Genomic DNA, 23,292 nt, shown 5'->3' with positions numbered 1-23,292 from the left:
GGCCAAACAATATCTCGAGCCATACTGCACATGAAAAATTTAAAATATGCAACATTCAGAATGCACCCTTCATCTCTGTACACACAGGTCAATGCAAAGTCTGCAAAGAAACGAGTGTCACAGAAATGAAGTTAGGCGCAGCCACGACAGCTGAACCACGCTGCAGTGCTCACCCAGTGTGTACAGTAATTGGCACTCTACAGTATTCCTACTCATTTTTTGATTCATTTGCACTTTGTGCTGCCTCTCCCTGGGGATCTAATTCAATCTTTACAGAAACATCTGGCCCCTCCGACCTCATTAACTTCATCTTTTTCTTTGGAGGGTTTTTCAAAGTGCCCAGCCTCTCCTTTACTTTGTACTCCAGTGTACTGTGGGGAATCCCATAAATACTCTGAGCTTTGGAAACACTCATTTTTCCACTCATAACCACTGAGATCGCTTCCTCCAGTATCTCACTGTTGTACTGTCTGTAACGCCCTCTTTTCTTCCGAGGCTGCTTGGAGCCAGGATCTCCTTCTTGATCCGATGTGGGATATGGCTGTCCAGAGGTAGACTGCTCAGCATCTGAGCCCCAAGAATCGGGTCCAGCATCTAACATGCTTTTTCTATTTTGTTTTGGAAGAATAGCCCTTAATTTCTTACTAAGCGCGCTCTCCGTTTGTGAACCCATTACCAAAGAGCTATAGCTGTACTGATCACCAGTGCGAGATTCCCAAGAAAGATCCATTCCTCGAACTTGTGGTATCTTTAAATCTACAGGAGATGAATGGCTCACATCCTTTTTCCCATCTTGTTTTGCTTGAAGTGCCATTTTTGGAAAGGCAGAGTTTTCTGCAAGAAAAGGAAGGTCACTGATGTTGTTGAGTGCACCATTTCCCCTGAACTTCATACGGCTGAGGTTGAACTCATAATGTGGTTTTGCCCAAGAGGCTTCCCTGGATAATATTAAGTGCTGTCCATGATTCTGTAATCCAGACGGCCCAAGGCTGGCAGCTGTGGACAATTGGTTTCTGCTCAGTAGTTCTTCACTAATCTGCAGGGATCGAGCCAGTGGAACTTTGAGTGATGTGGAGTGTCCAAAACCTTCCCTGGTTCCATCCTGTAAGCTTCTTGGAGGTACCCCATCACCACTCCGAAGTCCGTCTGGGCGGTACTGGCTGGGTCTCCCAGGTCGCCTAATTGGATGGAAGGAAACTGATGTGAGCAGGACTTGCACAGGTAGGGAGGGATGGGTGAGGGGACCACTCCTTTATTAGAACGCCTTGCTTGGGTAACATCACTTTGTGTTATTTATTTATTTTCTCTAAAATTAAAAAAAAAAAATGGTCTCAGCAGTTAGTTTTAAACTTGTTCACAAAAAACAAAAACAAAAGCAAAAAACAAAAAAAGAAAAAGAAAAAAAACCAGGAGCTTTTGGGCAAAGAAAAATTAAACCTGTCAGCTAGTCTCTGGTTGGGTTCACAAATATTCGGAGAAAAAGTTTCGCGCAACTGTCTGAAAATAGCACCTTAATTACTAATTACAAAGTAATCATCAAGTCTCCATACTACAAAGAATTGTGTTACCAACGTGACGTTACCACTAAACAAGTACAGTAATAAAAGAGTAAGCCAAATTATTTATTTTAATGCAACATATTCAACATTCATGACAATCAGCTATAAAACAAACAATTTACATTGGTGGAACCCACAGATAACTGCTCATTTATTCCCACAAACAAGTTGATGTTCTTATCAAAAATCAGGCAACTCCAAATGACATTTCTTATTTTGCTTGGGAAAAAAAAAATGGCTACCAGCCCCACGGTAGGGGGGGAACCCCAAACCAAGGCAATGAAATTTTTACCCATCAAATTATAACTTACCACATTTCTTCATTTAAAACACTATTTGTTGCAGATACACAAATACCACTCAGTTTTCCATTTGAAATAATCCAAGCTTTAAAGAAATTGCCCTTTATTTTCCCAAAAACTTTGTTCCTTAAGTTCTATTCAAAGTAATTATTGTCAGAGTTATAGAAACAATTTTTTAGCATTTTCTTTAGTTGAAGGAAACCTTCTTCTTAAAATACCAAGCATTGATCTTGAAATTTTAAGTGGGATACTTTCAAATAATGCTTTAAAAAAATCAACAACTGACATAAAGTTAATTCATAAGGTTTTCATTTTTACAGTAGAGAAGGATTTATCAGTGATAAAACTGGTAACTGCTAAAGCATGCCCAAGGGGAATAATTACATTAACTAGGCACAAAAGCAGAACTTTGCAGAAATAATGGTAAATCAGCTATGTTTTCCGAAAGTCTACAGGGACTCTGCTGTCACCAGTAAATAATATAATATGGATGACAATTCAACTAAAAGGTGGGTAGTACTGTTTGGTGCTTTCGTCTTCCAGAAAACTCTACCACAATGAGTGCATTTGCTTTCCATTCAGAGGGACAAACACAGCAATTTCAACCATACAGTACACAGATCTGGTGGCCAAGTTTAAAGAAAATCTTATACAAGGGATGTATTTATGCAAACAGCACTTAGGCTTCTACACGTGTCCTTGTTTACACAACTCAAGCTTTTTGATACATAAATGGAACCAAATGATTTGGGACCATGATGACTTATATATATAGTATGAACTATAGTGAAAAAAGGGCTTAAGAAAAAAAATGATTAGTAAACTATGCAAAATGAATTAAATTACTGTTACTTTTAGACTGAATAAAGGAGGAGAGAAAAAGGAAGATGATGGAATTTTAGAGAAAATAAAGGGAGCATTTTAGAAGTCAGTAAAGGAATCCTTCGATTTGAAGGTAATTAAGAGTAAGCTGGAGAAGGTTAGTCCATTTAGTGCCTACTTACTCCTTTGATATCTAAGTATCTTCCCCATGTTGACATTCTAAGAGTTAAATAAACCTAAATAATTAACTATGTTTCATATCTAGATGAAGCTCATTTTTGGTCACAACACAGTTTTATGAAATGCCGTCCCAATATGGCATCTAAGCATCTTAATATATGACTTTTAAAAATGGCTACTATGTACACATACAGAGAGAATTAGATAATTCTTACACTATAAAATTGGGTGGTTAGAAAATCCTCTTTAGTCTGGTAATAGTTCTCAAAACTGATCATGTAATAATGTCTTGGAAGCTTAAGATGGTTATCTATCAACACCGACAACCAGTCTTATCTAATCAAAAACAAAAAATACACACAATTATTTTCTGAACTGCCACACAAGAGTTAAAATTGCAGTTCAAATCAATAAACCAAACCAAACCAAACCAAGCAAGGAAAAAACGAATAGCCCCTATACTCCGTTAGCAACACCAAGTTAAAGACTGGAACCCAACTTTCATTCAACAACTTCAGCATACAAAACACTGCCTTTACATGTGAACTCTGGAATTATTTAGGTTGGGTTCATATTCCTCAACACTCAACAACAAAAAACCCAAAGACATTCTTGCCATATTCCTAATTATTTATTATTTGTACTAAACGGGCAAAATTGACTATACTTGCCAATTCCAGATTTCATAGATTGTGCCTTTACTTGATTGACAGACTAAAAGTAATTTTACTAACGGTCCACCTATAAGTGTTAGTCGCTTAGTTGTGTCCGACTCTTTGTGACCCCATGGACTGTAACCCACCATAGGAGTGTTACTCTAATGGACTGTTTTAAAACATACAAGGGAGACTGGCATCAATCTTTGATAAACTGTCCCCTGTAAAACTGTGGAAGGTCACAAATATTTTCCCTTACCCGTTCCCTTGAGTACTGGAGCAGCCTGGAGAATGGCTCAGGGAAGTGCTGCCAGCACACGGACTTTTCTTAGTGGACAGATCAAGTACACCGTCTGCAGAGACACAAAGAAACACCTGAGAATATTAAAAACTGGGAGCAAGGTGAACTGAATAGGCTAAAAGTGTCAAAGCAGTAGGCTTACTCAACTAAACAGATAAAACTAGCCGTACGTTTTCAGTTACAAAACCAATTCATTAATAGAATCAGGATATTTTTTCTTCCAAAGAGACATAAGTTTATCAAAGTCTGTTGTGTCTACCATCTCCAAGAGTTAAACATTTTATTAATAGGACAAAAGAAAAGTTAAAGCATAACACTAAAGATGTTAAGATACAGTGAGATATTAGAAACAGCAGTTTACATCATATGAGGCTCTGTGATGGAACTATGAGATGTCATTTTTTTTAATTACCTTGATCTAAGTATATAAGATTAATGAGATAATGTCATACAAATTATAAAACCAAATTTCTCAAGAGCTAAGGCTACCTGAAGTATCAGGGGTACATAAAAGTTAGATTTAGAAAAAATTTAAATGCAAAACTCATTTTAAAAACAAATTTATATGGTTATAGTAAACATATATACTGTATAAGATAATACGTAAGATGAATCAGTTGTTAACTGTTTATAATTTGCATATATCCAAATTACTATTTGGACATATCTGCAAAAGTCTGTATATTTGGATTCAAACTTTCAGGGAAAATCAGCAGAGATTCAAAATTTACTTGCTCATATTTACAAAGGCAAGGTTTTTCAATTAATAAGCTACTATAAATTGATGGCAAAGTTTAAGGAAAGAAAGAAGAATGACACGGCTTTGATACTGATGGGAGCCTTGGGGGAATAATCATTTCTTTTACTATAAAAATCACAAATTCATGTTATTAGAACATAAAATAGAAAACTTTAACTCTATCCAAAAGCCATTTTTCCCCCTGTAGACATGTCTAGAAAAGAAAACTCATAGTCTGAATAATTTTTAAAGCTGCTGTTCTGTTCGAAATTGGAACACTCAATGCCTCTGATTTTCAGTTGGTAGGCAGAGAGGCCTGCTATCTGGTTATATTAAAGACCACGCCAATACAGAACCCTCTTGGGACTTCTGTCCGAGGACACTGTAACTCCCTATTTCAGGTAGTTAGAAATAAATATGCAACTCAGTTTATAAACTAAAAAAGCCCTCAACTCATACAAAGTAAGGACACTGTGTTGTCTCTTAGAGCCACTAATATTTCTAAAAACATAATTGAAATCTTGTAGAACCAAGTATTCCATTAGAGATCTAATCCAATTAGATTCCTAACAAGAAAATGCACTGCTTCAAAGACAGTATTATTTTCACAGTCTAATCATATTATAGGTAACATACTTCAAATCTATCACTGAAAAATTGTGATTTAAGTTGAAAATACATTAAAATTTGTTAGGAAAAATGATTTTAGAAATGTTTCATTTGAAGTTGATATACTATAATCCTATCATCTAGCTCGAATTTCTCTTGCTGTCAACACAACATACCTTTCAAGTATAACACTTGCCATAAGAAGTTAAATTAGACTAATGTGTATCTTTGCATGTTAATCTCCATTATTAATATTTTAGACACAACCTCTATGCCATCATTCTCCTATTATAAACCCGAAGTTTGAAATGCAACCTTTAGAGCAAATAGACTGTTAATGAAAACTACCAATCTGTGGTAAAGAAAACAATTCTCTATAAAACGGAAAAGAATAACTTTATAAACAACATGGTAACCAAAGGAGGTCTAGAAGGTCTCCTGCTGGGAAATCTTAAGAGATTTTGACTGCTGTTCACTCACAGAAAGAGAAAGAAGGCAAAGGAAAGCTATTCAAAAAAATATTCTTTAAGAAGCAACTAAAGCCAGCCCATTAAATGTCATTACTTCATAAATTACTTAAAATGAGCAAAATAAAGTTCTTTCAAAGAGATTCCTACATGAATTAAACTTACTTTTCAAAATAAATCTATTTCTCACCAATAAATTCACACTTTTATGAGACTTCTATGGCAATAAAATCTCAGTAATACAGATATCACTAATCTATAACTTGTAGCGGTTCAAATAGTGGCCAAATTGAAATGATTACTTCATCTTTGTGAAATTAAAGGTAAAATGAGATCACAAAGCAACAAAGATATAATATACTTAAGAGAGTACCTTTTCAAAGACTCAAGAAATAGCTGCTCTGCAAAACTGATACCCTCTCAATCTCTTAACTTAATTAGCACCCTCACCAATAGACACCTTTTGAAAATATTCTAACTAGTTCATAATACAGTGCATGTATGTGTATTTATAGAATGCTGAATATATTTTAACAACCCAAGTGTTTCCACTATCTTCTCAATATTTCTAATCCCCTGAGTTTTTTAAAAATGCAAGTAATATATATTTTTGCCTCATGATCTCACATGCAGAATGTAACTCCTACCTAACAAGATGTATTTATTTCTCAGGTAGGTGCTAATCCTAAACATTGATGGGAAAGGGGGGGGGGGGAGTTAATTTTTCAAAAGGATTTTAAAAACAATGGATATGACAATGCTTTGGAAAGTATGCAATACTCATATAAATATCAAGTAACAATATAAGCACTTAACTTTCCCAGGTGGTACATCAATCATGACTATGAACTACTGATGGGTAAGGTAGCCAATTTATACTTCTTCTCTATCACTGCAGAGTCCAGAATAATTTAAAAATCACATTAGTGATGCCCTACATGCCAATACCATTTTTTCTCCCCAAACTGAAAGTATTCTATTGGACAGAGGAGATCTTGACATCAAACCATACCTTGTTCGCTAGGTTCTGACTGAGACTTTCTGACAGTAAGGTCCAGAGGTGAGTCTTGGTCAGCCATGAGAAGTTTGCTGAGCACAGGGTTCTGAGCAGTTGCAGCCGTGGGAGAGGTGGTGACTGGAGATGCTTTCGGCAGGCTTTGGTTCTTTGTGCTATTGGGCTGGCTGGGGTCCTGAGTAGAGCTATTTTTTGAGGTATATTCAGCAGCAAATTGTTGGATCATTCGCTGCATGATCTCACGGGCCACTAGGGGAATATTGGGGTCGGAGACCCAGGGACTGTCTGTAAACAAAGATTTATTTACTTTTAAAGTGGGACAATGTACTAAAAAGAGACAGCTTTCAAGCAAACAAAATTTCATTTTATTTTTCTTTCTTAAAATGCAATATCCTAAAACTAGTATTCCCTCTTAGAGCTATATTTTTAATCTGCAGGCTTATAAAAGTTGATTTTTAAAAATAAAATTTTAATAAAATTATTTCTACATACCACCCCCACCCCCGAATATGAAGTCAAATAAAGGGATAACAAATAGTATATCATATGGGTAAGAATCACTTACCTGATATAGAAATCCCCAAACCCCTTTTCAATGAAATTACTCCCTTCTTTACCACCTATGGATCACATCTGGTTTCCCCTAGATCCTTCAACCATTATCTTCCTATATTACTGAAGAATGAACACTTTCTGCTTAAAGACTGCAGGCATATCAACATTATAAAAGGAGGTACTTAAGATTCATGATAGGCCAGGGCAACAGATGTCACATTTTAATACTCATCACAACCACTTTGAGGGTTTGTAAAAAGAGATTGCTGGGTCATTTCTCCAGAGTTACTGATTTAGCAGTTCTAGAGTAAGCTCAGGAATTGGTGTTTCTAACAAGTTTCTAGATGCTGCTGGCCTGGGGACTACACTTCTAGAATCTCTAGGCTAGGAGTTTAAATGCCAAACCTCAAAACTTTAAGACCAACTTACTTTCGATAAGTTCTTTATGCTCTACCAACCACTGAACACAGTAGAAGAGGAAGTAATAAACATCTAAGTTATCAATTTCTAATCAATGTTAATTTTAAAATAAAGACCATATGAATTCACCAACTTATAAAACCCTCAGGACTGGAAGGGACCCTGAAAGTAAAATAAAAGGGAAAACATTTTGCATAAATATATTATCATCACGTCTCTGTCATTAACACACTATCAGGGAGATTAAACGTTGTTTGAGAAAAGCAGAGATAATGTTTGTTTACTCCTGTACTCTCAGCACCTGATCTTGGTATAAAGTATGCATTTGTATTTAGTTGACTAATAAATGGATCACTATCAAATCAGTCAACAAACAGTTCTTAAAAAAAAAGCAACAAATGAGATAAATGTGATCTAAAGAGTAAATGGCATGTTCAATTTTGTACAGATGGCTAGTGATAGACCCTTGATTAAAACATTCCACCCATATTTTATACTTCTTCCTACACTTCCTAGGCTTTAGAAGATGGGTCTCAGAAAACCTGAGTTTCCTTACTCTTTTAAAGATTAACCACAGAAGGTCAGTTACTTTACCCATAGTATTTTGGAGCTATAAGAAACCTTGATTAGTCAGAAAAACTGACTAATTGCTATTAATTTATCACTAAAATCTAAAAACCAAACACATCATTCAAATCAAACAGGACTCCCAAGAACAAATTTTTTTCCTGAAGGAGGACAATATTCAATATCAGAAGATAGTCATATCCTAAAGTCAGAATATTTAATTCTCTGGAGTTTAATAAGGTTTGTTCTATCAATAATAACATTTCTGTTCTACTATAAAGTATTTTCAATCTTAAGTTTCCTCTCTATAAAAGAGACTATGGGTATGCTAGATGGTTAAAGAATAAACGTATTCAACTAGGTAATTAAGTTCAGAAGTTATTACAATCACTGACAGGGGTTCCTTAAATGGTTTAATGACATTTTAGCCATGTGTTGCTTTGTTCAACCTCTCTTCTCTGGGTTTTCTTATTAGGATTTCTTATTAAGTAGAGAGTCATTTAGCTTTTTTTCTTTCCATATCATAAAATCCTCTGAATGTATATAATTTTAAGTTTTAAGATGTTACTGTATCTTTTTATCATCTGAAAAGCTGGAAAATAAAAGAAAGCTTCCAAACAGGAAGCAAAATGAATTTATGAGATATTTCTGTGTTTAACTAGATTAATAAATATTAAAGAGACTTGCAAAGAGTCAGAGATTTTAGGATAAAAACCATAAATAGCTACTTTTGATCTTTAAATGTCTGCAGCATATTTTGCCCCTCTGTTGAAGAACTACTATATTCATGAAACAGTTCGTGTTTATGATCAAAGATCATTTCCTGCTATGTCTCTTGAAAATTTCTTGAAGCATTTCATTCTTTAATTTACTTAAAACACAACATCTATAAACCTAGCCATCCTCAGGGAAACATGCACAACTGAGTCAAATAAAAACAACGTATCACGTCAAAGTTAAAACTACAGAAAACACGTGAATGCTACATCATAGCCACCTGTTATGTTTTTAAAATGCAAATCTAACTTTTAGGAAAGTGTCAAATTTTGAGAGACAAGTGACAAAGCCAGATGAAAAGAAATGATTATGACAGCTGTACCGTCCTTAAATTGGAATTTATTACATAGAGTCCATACCACAAAAACCTACTTTTATTTGCAACTAATGTTCCTACCTAGCTACAGATAACCTGTTCATACTCAATTATTCAAACAATTTGTAATACTCTGGAAACAAATGACTAAATCCAAATATCTTATTTATTAAAAACAAAATATTCTCAGATTAAATTGCCTGTTGCATCTCTGGAACATTTTTTGATATCAATTTGAAGCCTACTAATGCCCATCTTTAGACACACCCAAGAGGATTAATAAAAAATCTAAAAGTAACAATATTAGCACATAAAGGGGAAACTTCCAACTGCAAAGCAGTATTTCTTTTTCTAAGCATCATATGCCAGTATACAGACAAATATACAAACAATTCTACAATTTCAGAGGATTCTCATCTCTTAAGACCTATTCCAAGGTAAGAATTTCTCCTCTAAAGGGTATGTACCCCTAAATTTAATTTTTGGATAAAAACACTTACAAGAACTTTAACCTACATTATTCCTATACAACAAAGAGATGGGACTAGTAGAGAAGCAGGCTAGAAATCTCTTCAAGAATCTGCTTGTGATTAACCTCACTAACTCCCCCTAAGCAGAGTGGATTAAAAGTGGTTGGTTCCTCCATGTAAATTAGGAAGAGGAGTTCCTCTTTTCAGTTAATGACATTTCCTACAAGCATTAGACCCATGACCCAGTGCACTTCCTAAAGGAGAGGAACAGCAGAGAAGCTGGAAAGATATTTTATTTAGTTAAATAAACTCACAACTGATCTATCAGTCATTTATACTTTAAATGTGAGTTACTTTAATAAAACACTCAAATGTTCATAAAACTAACATTTTGAACACAACTTTGGAATCAGGGTATTTTATGGAAATGAAATGGTGAGCACGGAGGCCTTTGGTTGGGAGCTTGAGGTCAGAGGGTACTAGAGGATATTAAAGGAAGTGAGGATGTAGTAAAAGATTTAATTTTATCTGGAGATCTGATGGAAAAAGAAGGGAAAAAAGTGCCTCTGAAAAACAAAACCCTTCTGTACTCCTTAATTTCGTATGTTGCTTTACTTCATACTCCCTTTTGAAAATATCAATCACATTAAACAGAAGCTCAGCTAGTCTCCAAGTGTATGTAACCAACCCGTTGGAATCTGCACTTATCAGACTTATAACCAGTGTATAGACAAACATTACTCCTCAAATTCTGGAAGAGAGAAGGCCACTTTTAAAGGAATGAGAGGTGTAAACCAGAGCACATGGAGAAATATTAAAGAAAATGGAATAATTGAGTCTGCTGAAGATTAAATAAAAAAAACTTTCTAGCCTATCATAGTAATCACCATTGTGGAACTAGAGAGATGGCATAAATAAGGAAAACAAATTCATCTAGAAAGAATTTCTTTCTTTAATTTTAGTACTTAAAATTTTTAGTAAAACAAGGCTGTATCAAGGAGAAAAAAAAGTTTGCAGATCTAATTTTAAGATAAAACTTTTTCCTCCAAATGAAATTTCAATGAGGAATTATTAAAATTCTATACAGTTTTATGGTTATCAGTGACTAAAATAGTGACTTCATTTTTTTTTTTTTTTTGGCCATATTGTGAGCTTGTGGGATTCTTAGTTCTCTGACTAGGGAATGAACCTGGGCCATGGCAATGGAAGCCTGGAATCCTAACCACTAGACTATCAAGGAACTCCCAACAGTGACTGCTTAGGTAAGAAAATTTGTCTAACAAAATACAGAACTACTAAGACCTTACAATTTTCACACATTCATAATAATTTTAAGAATTATTTAACTACTAAATCTTACACGGTACCATCACTGCATAGCAAAAAGGAGGGAGAGGGCTGCATCACCCATTCCAATTTACCCTTGACCAAAGGAATATAGAAAATTATAAAGTATACTATCAATAAAGAAAAATGTGTTTAAATTAAACTCTTTTAAAAACTGACATTGAAATTAAGGAGACTAAAATAAGACAAGCAGATACTAAATGTCATTCTTCACTGGAACCAACCTTTTCTACAAAAGACTGCATTGAGGAACTCTTCTGCTTGTCTCTCGAATCGAATGATTTTTGCTTGCTCTTGTTTAAGCAGAGCTTCTTGCCCAGCTCCCGAAGCTGGCTCATCCAGACCGACTAAGTGTCCCTGCAAAAATATTTGATGAAATGTTTGCACAAAAATCCTTCCCCATTCAATATCAAAAGCAGAGATCCAAAATCAAACACAAATGTTAATAACAGATAAATCAGTTTAATACAATTAAAATATTTTAGAACTTCAAGTCAGGATAGTATTTATCGCCACAAAAGTATAAAAGCAAAATGAATATAAAAGATTATTTGGGGTGTTTTTTGAGTATGAATTTTGCTTAAATTTATAGGTTAACTCCAATTAAACTGTAATTAAAAAAGGGAAAATTTCTTTGAGCATTCACATACATCGGTTCTTGTTATATTTTAGCAACAGTTTACAGACAACCCAACTCACACGAAAAGGTATCTTAAACACCAAATCTCATTTGAGAATCATGTTCGCCCTACCAGCATAACGTGTTTTCTCCAGACACAAAACATTTTTTTAAGGGCCATTAGGACAGAAACTCAAAAATAAAGTACTTGACTTAATAATTCTGTCCCTAGAGTACTATTTTACAAATGGTAGCTTTCAAATCGTTAGTGGGCTGTGAAATTAATGGGTCAAAACTAGCACTAGGAAAAAAAATTGAATGCATTGTATTATAAGAGTTAAATACTTCGCTATCTTAAGGGTAAACATTTCAACATTATATATATGTATATATATGCTTGAATATGTTTGTAATATAAAAATGTGGGTCCTGATCAAAGTTTCAAAATGCCATTCTAGATGACTCTCAGAATATGCTCTCAGATGGCAGAACTGGTCTAGGCTGACAGTGCTTTGCACTTACTTCCACCTTTGCAGTTAATAAATAAATAGTAAATTATGATGACAGAAAACAGTATAAAGAAAAACAAAGTACATATTTTGAGTTCAAGTGCCTATAATTTACTTCACTGCAATGCATCAACACATGCACTTAGTTGTATCATGAAAAACTTTAAAGTGCTCTAAATACTAAAAGAAAATGTGACATACCTTGGCACAATGAAAAGGAAGTAAACGTTCAAGGCACACTACAATTCACAAGTGATTTCCTCAAAAATTTTAAACACACCCAATGATATATGCCATCTACTTTCTATGATTTCCCCGTGACTCAACTGTGTCAACAGTCCAATTCAAAATATGTTTTTTGGAAGGACATTATACATCGTAAGCAAATAGTTCACTATGAAGAACTCTCCTGCACACTCAAACTAAAACAATGATTCCTTAACATTTTCCGTAAGACACTGTATGTTTGCCATATTAGTTTAAAATTTCTTAAAATATTTTAAGTGTTACAAATCATTATAAAAACCTTTATTACAGTTCTCTTTGCCAACATTCTCTTCTATGGATGAAGGAAATTATTAAGAAAGTAACTTTTAGAAATGAATCACAATCTAATTTTGATACAAATTTAACATTTAAAATGTATCAAGAACAGGTATTAGAGAGTTTGATAAAATCCTTATTGCATTATTACACTTCAATGCCATTCACTGTTTATTGATTTTTAAAAATCAGACATTACATGGCGTAACTATTTAAGTGTCCTTAGCCCTATATTTAGTCAGTAAAGTTGACTTTGAACAGAATTATCTACACTTTATGTTTAACGTAGCATTCAGGCTACTTTCTACCTAAATCAACACAGAGCAACTAATCTAGCATTCAGTAAGGCAACAGCTACATGTCCTTTCTTGAATCAAACATTTACAAATTTTATCAATTTGTACTCTGAAATATACTTTTTAGTTGGTTCATAATAATTGCAGTCATGTCTATTCATTTTGTTTTGTAAATAGTTTCATGGTTTGTAATTCACACACCATACAATTCACTCATTTAAAGTAAAATCCAATGTTTTAGTATATCCATAGAAATGCAGAACCATCACCATAATCTAACTTTAGAACATTTTTATACCCCCAAAGGAATCCCTATATCCAGTAAGAGTCACTCCCCATTTTCCCAACCTTAGTCAACCACTATATTATTTTCTATAAGACTTATCTGTTCTGGAAATTTCACACAATTAGACAATATTTGGGTTTTGGTGACTGACTTCTTTTTCCTAGAATAATGTTTTCAAGGTTCATTCAAGTTGTAGCAGGTATCAATATCTACTTCCTTTTACTGCCAAATAACATTCCACTGTAAGGCTAAACATTTTAACCATTCATCAGCTGATGAACTTTTATGTTGTTTCTACTTTTTGCCTACTGTGATATGAATAATGCTGCTTTTAATATCTGTGTACAAATTTTGTGTGGATATATATTTTAATTTCTCTTGGTAGGAGTGGAATTTCTGGATCACATGGTAACTATCAGGAAGTGTCAAACCATGTTCTGAAGTTGTGCACCACTTGACATTTCTAACAGTAATGAGGGTTTCCACTCCACATACTCATGGATATTTGTAATTTTTTGATTACACACATCCTAATACGTAACAAGTGATATCTCATGATTTAGACTTGCATTTATTTTCCTAATGACTATTGGTGTTAAACATCTTTTTGTTTGCTTGAATATGAAAGTGATAGTCACTTACTCGTCTCCGACTCTATGTGACTCCCAGAAGCCTCCCACCAGGCTTCAGTCTATGGAATTCTCCAGGCAAGAATACTGGAGTGCATTGCCACACCCTCTCCGAGGGATGTTCCCCATCCGGGGATGGAACCTGGGTCTCCGGCACTGCAGGTGGACTCTTTACTATCTGATGCACCAGGGAAGCCCACTGGCCATTCAAGTATCTCCTTCAGAGAAATATATACTCATACAGTTTGCTTGGTTTTCAATTGGGCTGTTTATCTTTTGGGGTTTCTCTGGTGGCTCAGGGGTAAAGAATCTGCCTGCAATGTAAAAGACACAGGTCTGTGGGTTTGATCCATGGATCAGGAAGATCCCCTGGAGAAGGAAATGGCAACCCACTCCAGTATTCTTGCCTGGGAAATGCCATGGACAGAGGAGCCTGGAGGGTTACAGTCCACGGGATTGCTAAGAGTTGGACGTGACTTAGCAACTAAACCACCACCACATTTATCTTTTTATTGCTGAGCTGTAAGAATTCTTGATATTCTGGATACAAGTTCATTATCAGATACATAATTTGCAAATATTTTCTCCCATCCGTGCACTTTCCTGACACTTCACTGATACTATTTTAGCAGTACAAAACTTTTTTAATTTTAATGAATCCCAATTTGTCTTCTTTCTTTTTGGCTATTTGTGCTTTTGCTATTGTATCTAAAAAAACCTAGTGATTAACCCAAGGCTGTGAAGATTTACTCCTATGTTTTCTTCTAAAAGGGCTTCCCTGGTGGCTCAGACAGTAAATAATCTGCCTGCAACGCGAGAGACACAGGTTCATTCCCTGGGTTGGGAAGATCCCTTGGAGAAGGGAATGGCTACCCACTCTAGTACTCTTGCCTGGAAAATTCCGTGGACGTTCTCCATAGAATGGAGGGGCCTGGCGGGCTACTCCATGGGGTCGCTTTACCATTTTAGGACTTACTTTTGGGTCTAAAATCCATTTCGACTAAATTTTTCTGTATGGTGTAAGGAAGGGGTCCAACTTCCTTTGTGAAAAATCACCAGCAATAAAGTTTACTTCTGCATCTCAATTCTGTACCATCAATCTCTATATATCTGTCCTTATGCCAGTACACACTATGTTTATCATTACAGTTTTGTAGTAAGCTTTCAAACTGGGAAGTGCAAGACCTGTCAATTGGTTCTAAGATCGTTTTGGCTATTCAGAGTGCCTTGGATCTTCATATGAATTTATCATTAACTTGGCAATTCCTGCAAAGAAACCAGCTAGGGTCTTGACAGGGAACATGCAGATCATTTGGGGCGAAATGCCATCTTCACAATATTGAGACTTCCTATCCATGAACATCATCTTCTTTAATTTCTTTCAACAATATTTTATCATTTAGAGTGTATGAGTCTTACACTTTTTGTTAAAATTTATTTCTAATATTTTATTTTTAATGCTATTGTAAATGGAATTTTCTTAATTTCATGTTTAGATTGTTCACTGATAATATATAGAAATTCAGCTATTAAAAAAAAATGCTGTATTCTGCAACTCTGCTGATTCTGATTAAGTCTAATAGTGTTTTATAGATTCCTTAGGATTTTCTACATATAAGATCATGTCATTTGCAAACACACTTTTATTTCCTCTTTAATAATCGGGATAATTTTCGTTTCTTTTTATCACTTAACTTCCAAAGCTAGAACCTGTTGTAAAACACCAAACAGAGAAGCGGTTACCTGATTTTAGGGGGAAACTGTTCAGTCTTTTACTATTAGGTATCATGTGAGCTGTGCTTCCCTGGTGGCTCGGTTGTAAAGAATTTGTCTGCCAATGAAAGAGATGTGGGTTCAATCCCTAGATCAGGAAGATCCTCTTGGAAAGGAAATGGCAACAACCCACTCCAGTATTCTTGCCTGGGAAATCATGGATAGAGGAGCCTGGCAGGCTACAGTCCATAGGGTTGCAAAAGCATCAGATATGACCTAGTGACTAACCAACAACACAGATAGATTAGCTGTACATTTCTGTAGGTCAGGCTGATAAAGTGCCCTGCTATTTCAGTTTGCAGGGCATTTTTATGATGAATAGGTATTGGATTTGGGAGGCATCTACTGAGATGACCATGTGATTCCTGTCACTTATTTTATTAACACACTGTATTACAAATTAATTGATTTCATGGTGTTACACCAACCTTGCATTCCTAAGACAAATCTCACTTAATGGTGGTGTATAACAGTTTTTATACATTGTTAGGTTTGGTTTGCTAATATTTGGTTAAGGATTTTTTGTGATTATACTAGTGTGTAGTTTTACACACTAGTGATACTGGTCTGCAGTTTTCTTTTTGTGTGATGTCTTTGCCTGGTTTTGGTTTTCAAATAATACTGGCCTCACAGAATAAAGAAATGTTCCTTCTTTATATCTTAGACAAGTTTGCAAGAATTGGTATTCTTTAAAAAAACTATCTGGTAGAAATTATCAGTGAACTAACCAAATGCTTTTTTTTCCTGAATATTTTAAAATCACTATTTCAATCTCTACTTGTTCTGGGTCATACTAATTTTCTAGGGCTACTATTAATATGGGCTTCCCTGGTAGCTCAGATGGTAAAGAATCTGCCTGCAATGCGGGAATCAATCCTTGGGTTGGGAAGATCCCCTGGAGAAGGGAATGGCAACCCACTCCAGTATTCTTACCTGAAGAATCCCACGGACAAAGGAGCCTAGAGGGCTAGGGGTTGCCAAGATTCAAACACGACCGAGCGACTAACACACATATTATTAATTATACACATTATTAATGTAACTACTATCACAAACTGGGTGGCCTAAAAACAGTAGAAAAGTACTTGTCTCAGAGTTCTGGAGTCTAGAAGTCTAAAATCAAGGTGTCTCCAGGGCCTGCTCCTTCTGAAGGCTCAAGAAGAGAGTCCTTTCTTGCCTCTTTCTAGCTTCTGTTAGTTTCTAGCAATCCTTGGTGTTTCCTGGCTTGTGACAGCATAACTCCAATTTCTTCCTCCATCTTTACATTGCCTTCTTCCCTATGTTATGTGCATCTGTCTTTCCAACTCTCTTTATAAGCATATCAGTCATTGGATTTATGGCCCAACTGAATCCACTAAAACTTCATCTTGACTTCATTACATCTGCAAAGACCTCATTTCCAAATGTGTTAAGGCTTCCCTGGTTGCTCAGATGGTAAAGGATCCACCTGCAATACAGGAAACCCAGGTTCACTCCATGGGTCAGGAAGATGCCTTGGAGAAGGGAATAGCTTCCCACTCCAGTATTTCTGCCTGGAGAATTTCATGGATAGAGGAGCCTGGTGGGCTATATACTCCATGGAGTCACAAAGAGTTGGACACGACTGAGCAACTAACACTCACAGGTACCAGGGATTAGAACTTCAACATTATCTTTTTTGGAGGAAGGCGGACACAATTCAATCTGCAACATATATCTGATCAGATTTTCTATTTCTTCTCGTGCCAGTTTTAGTAGTCTGTGTCTCTGTAAGCATGTACCTATTTTATCTAAATTATCTAATCTTTTGGCATACATATTATCAATTGTACTCCTCTTATAATCCTTTTTATTGCTCTAAGGTCAGTGGCGATTTCCCCTGTATCACTTGTGATTTAGTAATTTGAATCTTCTTTTTACTCTGATTGGCATTAAATAAGGGTTTTCTCAACTATTGACATTTTCATAGAACCAACTTTTAGTTATGACGATATTCTCTATTTTACTATTTATTTCTGCTCTACTCATGCCCTTATTTCTGCTTACTTATGGTTTAATTTGCTCTTCTTTTTCTAGTCCCAAAGTGGACAGTTAGAATAATGATTTGAAAGCTTTTTCATTTAACGTAGGCATTCGTAGCTATAAATTACCTTCTAAGTACTGACAGCTATATCTCATAAGTTTTGGTATGTTTTGGTTTTGCTTTTATTTATCTCAAACTATTCTCTACTCCTTTGTGATTTCTTCTGTGATCCACTGGTTACTTAGAAGTGCTTTAATTTCCACAGATTTGTGAATTCCTTACATTACTCTGTAACTGATTTCCAATTTCATTCCACTGTGACTGGAAAACATACTTTGTATAATTGCAATTCTTTAAAAAAAATTTTTTTTTATAGCCCAGCATATAGTCTCTCCTAGAGAATGTTTTGTGTGCACTTGAGAAGAATGAGTATTTTGCTCTTGTTTGGTGGAGTGTTCTATAGATATCTACTAAATTTAGTTGATTCATAGTGTTGTTCAAGTCCTCCATGTTTGTTGATCTTCTGCCTACTCTATCCATTATTGAAAGTGGACTACTAATGTGTCCATCTATTACTGTTGAATTGTCTGTTTCTCCCTTCAACTCCATAGCATTTTGCTTCATGCATTCTGGGGGTCTACTGTTAGGAGAGAATATAGTTATAGATTGACCCTTTTCTTGTTTTCTCAAAATGTCCATCTTTATCTTTAATTCCCCAGCAGTGTGTAGCCTCTGATACCACTTCTCAGAGGATGCTGTCTTGAGCGTGTCTCTGTCCACCAGGAATAACTATGGGTTTAGATTGGCTCCCTTTGGCAGTTTTTTTCTTGAATCTCTCCTTTGTAAGCTTCTGGTTGGTCTGCCTATAGTGGTTTCCCAACCCAGATAACAGTCTCTACTAACTGTCCTACTATTTTTGCCACACCCTGCAGAATAACTGCACCTCAGTCTGATCCAAGAAAAGTGGAGCCTTGTTGCAGGGGCAGGGTGTTGCCAGTCTTTGAGGCCTGTTCCAATCCCAGGAGGGCACTTTCTTGCTGTTTTTCTGGTTCTCTCTTTAAACTTCTAACTTGTTTGCCATTTCACTTGTTGCTATTAGCACAAGCAACTACCAGCCTCCTTTTAACTGTTCGCCACAAAGATCATAATTTTCAACATCTTGTTGCAAGCTCTGTTTCAAATAAAGTTAGTCTTCTTAGGAGAGCTACAGAGGTCTCTATTCTTAAGGCCCCCCTCTCCCTTAGGAATAACCTTTCTGACACTCTGCACAGGAACTGGGGGCTGGGAGAGTGACTCACTTCTCTCAGAGTGACATCTGTGCTCTGTGAGTGGGGGTGCCAGATAACTTGCCCTTCTTGGATGAGGCCTGGCCCAGCAACTGAGGCCTAGTATTCTTAGCCTGCTATGTTTACAGTAGACTTCCACTCACAATAAAGGCTGAGTGAGGAAAGGGGGCCCTGGGCCCTTTTACTTGATCTGTCTGGATGAAAGTTTCTGCAATAAGAATCCCGAATGAATAAAAAATGCCCACAGTTTTTCTCTCCTGTTCAGAGTACAGCTTCTCTCAAACTGAGGTCAGGGAAGTAAGTAGGAGTGGGTCATAGCTCAAATGTCTTAGACTCTTGTTCTTACAAAGATTAAATAGATTTTTTTTTGGAACAAATGATTCTCCATTTGCTTTATGCCCTTAAGATAACTATTTTCCAAGTTTATATGTCCTTTTAAAATAATTTTCACAAAATAGTTGTTTTAATTAAAACAATCTTAACCATATTACAACCAAAGATGAAAAATACAGCACAATATCATGTATTTTTTTCAAGTGCATCTGGCCATGAAGTTAAAAATTTACAGCAACGACGTATAAACAAAATGTAGTTCATCCTCCCTCATTGTAGCTAAGCATACCAAAATTAAATGAACCAATGAGAACAAAAATGTTTCTATGACACAGAGCTGAAAAAGCTAATACAATAGTCAGGAGATAGGAAGTTAATTCATGTGATGTCCTCTCCCTCATACATGAATTCTAAAAGGAAACATTATGTATTGTGCGGCAAAAACAATAAAATGATATGACATACTATAAACAAAAAAACCAGTGTTCTTTGCATTTATTATCATTCCTTACCAAACAAATTCTTGGCCCAGAATTAAATAGGAATAAAACGACATCAGAACTGGAATTTATATCACCTATGAGTTGCTTCCTTCAGAATTCAAGAATTAGTCTACGCAGACTGGTTGGTTCACAGTCAGAGGTAATTCTGTCCTACCAGAATCTACTACGAGCTTCTTGAAAGCATACATGCCTAGAACATACTCCCAGAGCTTTCGATTCTGTAACTCTGGGGTAGGGAGTAGTCACGTTTTTTAAAAGCTCTCTCCTTAATAAGGACCTGTAAAAAGGCATCATTAGTTCACACTTTAAAAACTATTACATATTTATAGTAAGTCTTTGTATTTGGGAAGGCAAATTCCATTTGTCACTTATATTTTCCGAAATGTCCTGGCTATTCAACCTTTATTCCATCAGACTGCATTTAAAATTACTCAGTCAATTCTGTTCCCACTACCACTAGTTCTCCAAAGAAGACGTTTTGATCTGATTAGCACTATATTTAGAAAGTAATTCAGGAAAAAGCAACATCCTTAAAGATATCCAGTCGTCTTTCTCAGGAACTGCTTTACATTTATCTTAAAATTTAATGGATCTCAAAATTCTACTGGACTACAGGAGATCAAACCAGTCAATCCTAAAGGAAATCAGTCCTGAATATTCACTGGAAGGACTGATGCTGAAACTGAAGCTCCAATCCTTTGGTCACCTGATGCAAAGAACTGACTCCTTGGAAAAGACCCTGATGCTGGGAAGATTGAAAGCAGGAAAAGAAGGGGACGACAGAGGATGAGATGGTTGGATGGCATCACCAACTTGATGGACATGAATTTGAGCAAGCTCTGGGAGATGATGAAGGAAAGGGAGGCCTGGTATGCTGCAGTCCATGGGGTCGCAAAGAGCAGACACGACTGAGCAACTGAACTGAACTGAAAATTCTGTTGTTAACTCATGTAGTTCCCACATATTTATTATTTTACATTTTAGTATTATGAAATGTTTATTTTCTAAGTGCTAGTGTTGGGAAAATGAACAATGTGTGTGTATGTGCATGTAAAACTTAATTACAAGCTTTCAGGGAAAACTATGTCATCAATTTCAGTTGCTATGTTCTCTGGTAGCCTCACCAGTTTATGTCACTTTTCCAGCATCCTTTTAAGGAAACTCCTTTTAAGGGAGCTGTGGCGAGCTGTCAGCACGTTGTGGTCTTATGACTCATCACCAAAAGCAGGAAAAAGATACACTGAATGGGCTGGGATCTTCTTCAACAGAAAAGCCCTCAAATCCTGTATTAAGCTTCTGGTTATCTAAAAATATGTAATCCATATAATTTATTTTTATCTTTATTACATTTGGGGGAATGACAAAGAAATAAACATCTAAAAGATGTTTCCAAATAGGTTTACTCTATAACATTTCTCTACAACTAAAAAGTACTATCTTTCTGTACTACTAGAAACGCTAAATAAATTTCTTCATGCTAAACTGACACTACAAAACACTGCTAAGGGAAATAACACATGATGTGCATAAAAATGAGATAAACCATAATCATAAATTGAAAGGTTTAATACTGCTAATTCTCTCCACACTGATCCACAGATTCGGCACAACCCTAATAAAATCTTAATAGGTCTTTTTTAAGAATTGATAAGTTAAAAACATATAGGATCTAGAGCAAGTTTGAAAAAGAAAATAAATGGGATTCGTACTACTTGATTTCAAGATATAAAGATAGAGCAATAACGATACTGTAGTATTGGTGTAAGGACACACACATACAGTTCAATGGCACAGGAAGGACAGAGTTCAAAACACGCCTACATGGTGCATTATCAACTGACCTAAAGACGCCAAAATAATTCCGTCTGGAGCGGGGGAGGAAGTCTTTTCAACAAATGATGCTGGAACTGGATTACCTTACAGAATACAATAAACCTCAATACTTACCTCATACAACATATACAAAAATTAACCAGAAATGAATAATAAATCAAAATGTAAGAGTTAACATCACTAAACTTTCAGAAGAAAATATGAAATTTCCTTGTGCTTGACAATGGATTAGGCAAACATTTCTTGAAAAGGACATCAAATCCTGAGTTTTAAGAGAAAAAACTGATGAGAGGTTTTACACAGGATATATAAAGAACTATTACAGCTTAGCAAGTATTTTTAAAAAGCAAGAAATTTATACTGTGTTTCACAGAGATATGTACAAAGAAAGACGCTCAACACACTAGTCACCAGGGAAATGAAAATGAAAATCACAATGAGGTTCCACTACAGACCTACCAGAATAGGTAAAGTTTAAAAGACCAATTATATAAAAATGTTGGCAAAATGTGCAACAGTGGAATTCCCATACACTGCTGATAGAAACACAGTCACTTTGGTGAAATACATGACAGTATAAGGTTAAATGTGCAATTACAATATTACCCAGCAATTCCAATTCTAGGTATTGAATCCCTGAGAAATGAAAATATATGCCCAAAGACTTACATGTGAATAAGCCTAATAGCCAACATCTGAAAACAATTCAAATTCTACTTAAAAAGAAAAAATGGATAAATAGTAGCATATTCACACCCACAGAGACTTACTTAGCAATAAAAAGAAACGAAACGTCATATACAAAATCAGGAATAAATATTTAAAAGTTATGCTAAATGAAAGAAGTAAAAAATAAAAGACTATATACCTATAATTCCTAAAACATAAAATTCTAGAAAAGATAAAATTATAAAGATTGCTGGGGTCTGTGGGTCCAATAAAGTGATTGATTACAAAAGGGCAGGAGGAAACATTTTAAGGTGAAGAAACTGTCTTGTACCTTGACTGTGATGGCAGTTATCAATTGTATACACATATTGAAATGCATTATCTGTACTCTAAAATGAATTTTTATTTCATTATGTATAAATATTACCTCAATAAAAATCATTCCAAATAGATTCAGGGTATTAAAAATGCTAGATACTGAATGTATCACTGAATTGTGACTCCTGAACTACCACATGAAATCAAAGAAATGACCTTTACTTACATTTTCAGAGTCATAAAGAAATGTGACACATTTCCAAAAACTCACGCACGTATCTTTCTCTTCAAGCAAGCATATTTGGAGGTTAAAAAAAAACAGTATCTTTTACTTGCCATCCACTTCTTTGCATAGTATTCTGACTGGGTATGTCAACGGCCACGAAATGGTGGCATTTTGATACTTTTTTCTATATCCTTAGATATAAATGAAGACAAGGCTGATTATTGCACAACATTTGGTCTTTGCCAATAAAGCTATATTATTTGGACTAAAAAGTAGGTATATGCATTAACAATTCCTCACCAAAGAAACCAGATTTCCCCTACAAAAACAGAAACCAGTTTTGGAACACAGAAAAGACCAAATAT

General features: G+C 35.4%; 1 protein-coding gene across 9 annotated transcripts in view; it reads right to left on the bottom strand.

Annotated features, from left to right (window-relative positions):
• The window catches only part of LOC104983552 (chromosome unknown open reading frame, human C10orf12), a 126,647-nt gene that overhangs the window by 27,821 nt on the left and 75,534 nt on the right, over positions 1-23,292 (bottom strand). For 7 of the 9 annotated variants that reach the window (XM_010833039.1, XM_010833038.1, XM_010833041.1 and 4 more), the window contains 3 exons: positions 11,327-11,459; positions 6,648-6,935; positions 3,779-3,872 (listed from right to left, as the gene is read on the bottom strand). The exons of 1 other annotated variant lie outside the window; for it this stretch is intronic. In XM_010833039.1, the coding sequence (XP_010831341.1) occupies positions 3,779-3,872; positions 6,648-6,885 (332 nt within the window). In that variant the 5' untranslated portion in view covers positions 6,886-6,935; positions 11,327-11,459. The remainder of the gene's footprint in view (positions 1-3,778; positions 3,873-6,647; positions 6,936-11,326; positions 11,460-23,292) is intronic. One more of the 9 variants, XM_010833045.1, reaches the window with a different exon arrangement.

Source organism: Bison bison, unplaced genomic scaffold (assembly GCF_000754665.1).
Source record: "Bison bison bison isolate TAMUID 2011002044 unplaced genomic scaffold, Bison_UMD1.0 scf7180017862979, whole genome shotgun sequence".
NCBI lineage: Eukaryota > Metazoa > Chordata > Mammalia > Artiodactyla > Bovidae > Bison > Bison bison.
This window is presented reverse-complemented; position numbering and strand designations above follow the sequence as displayed.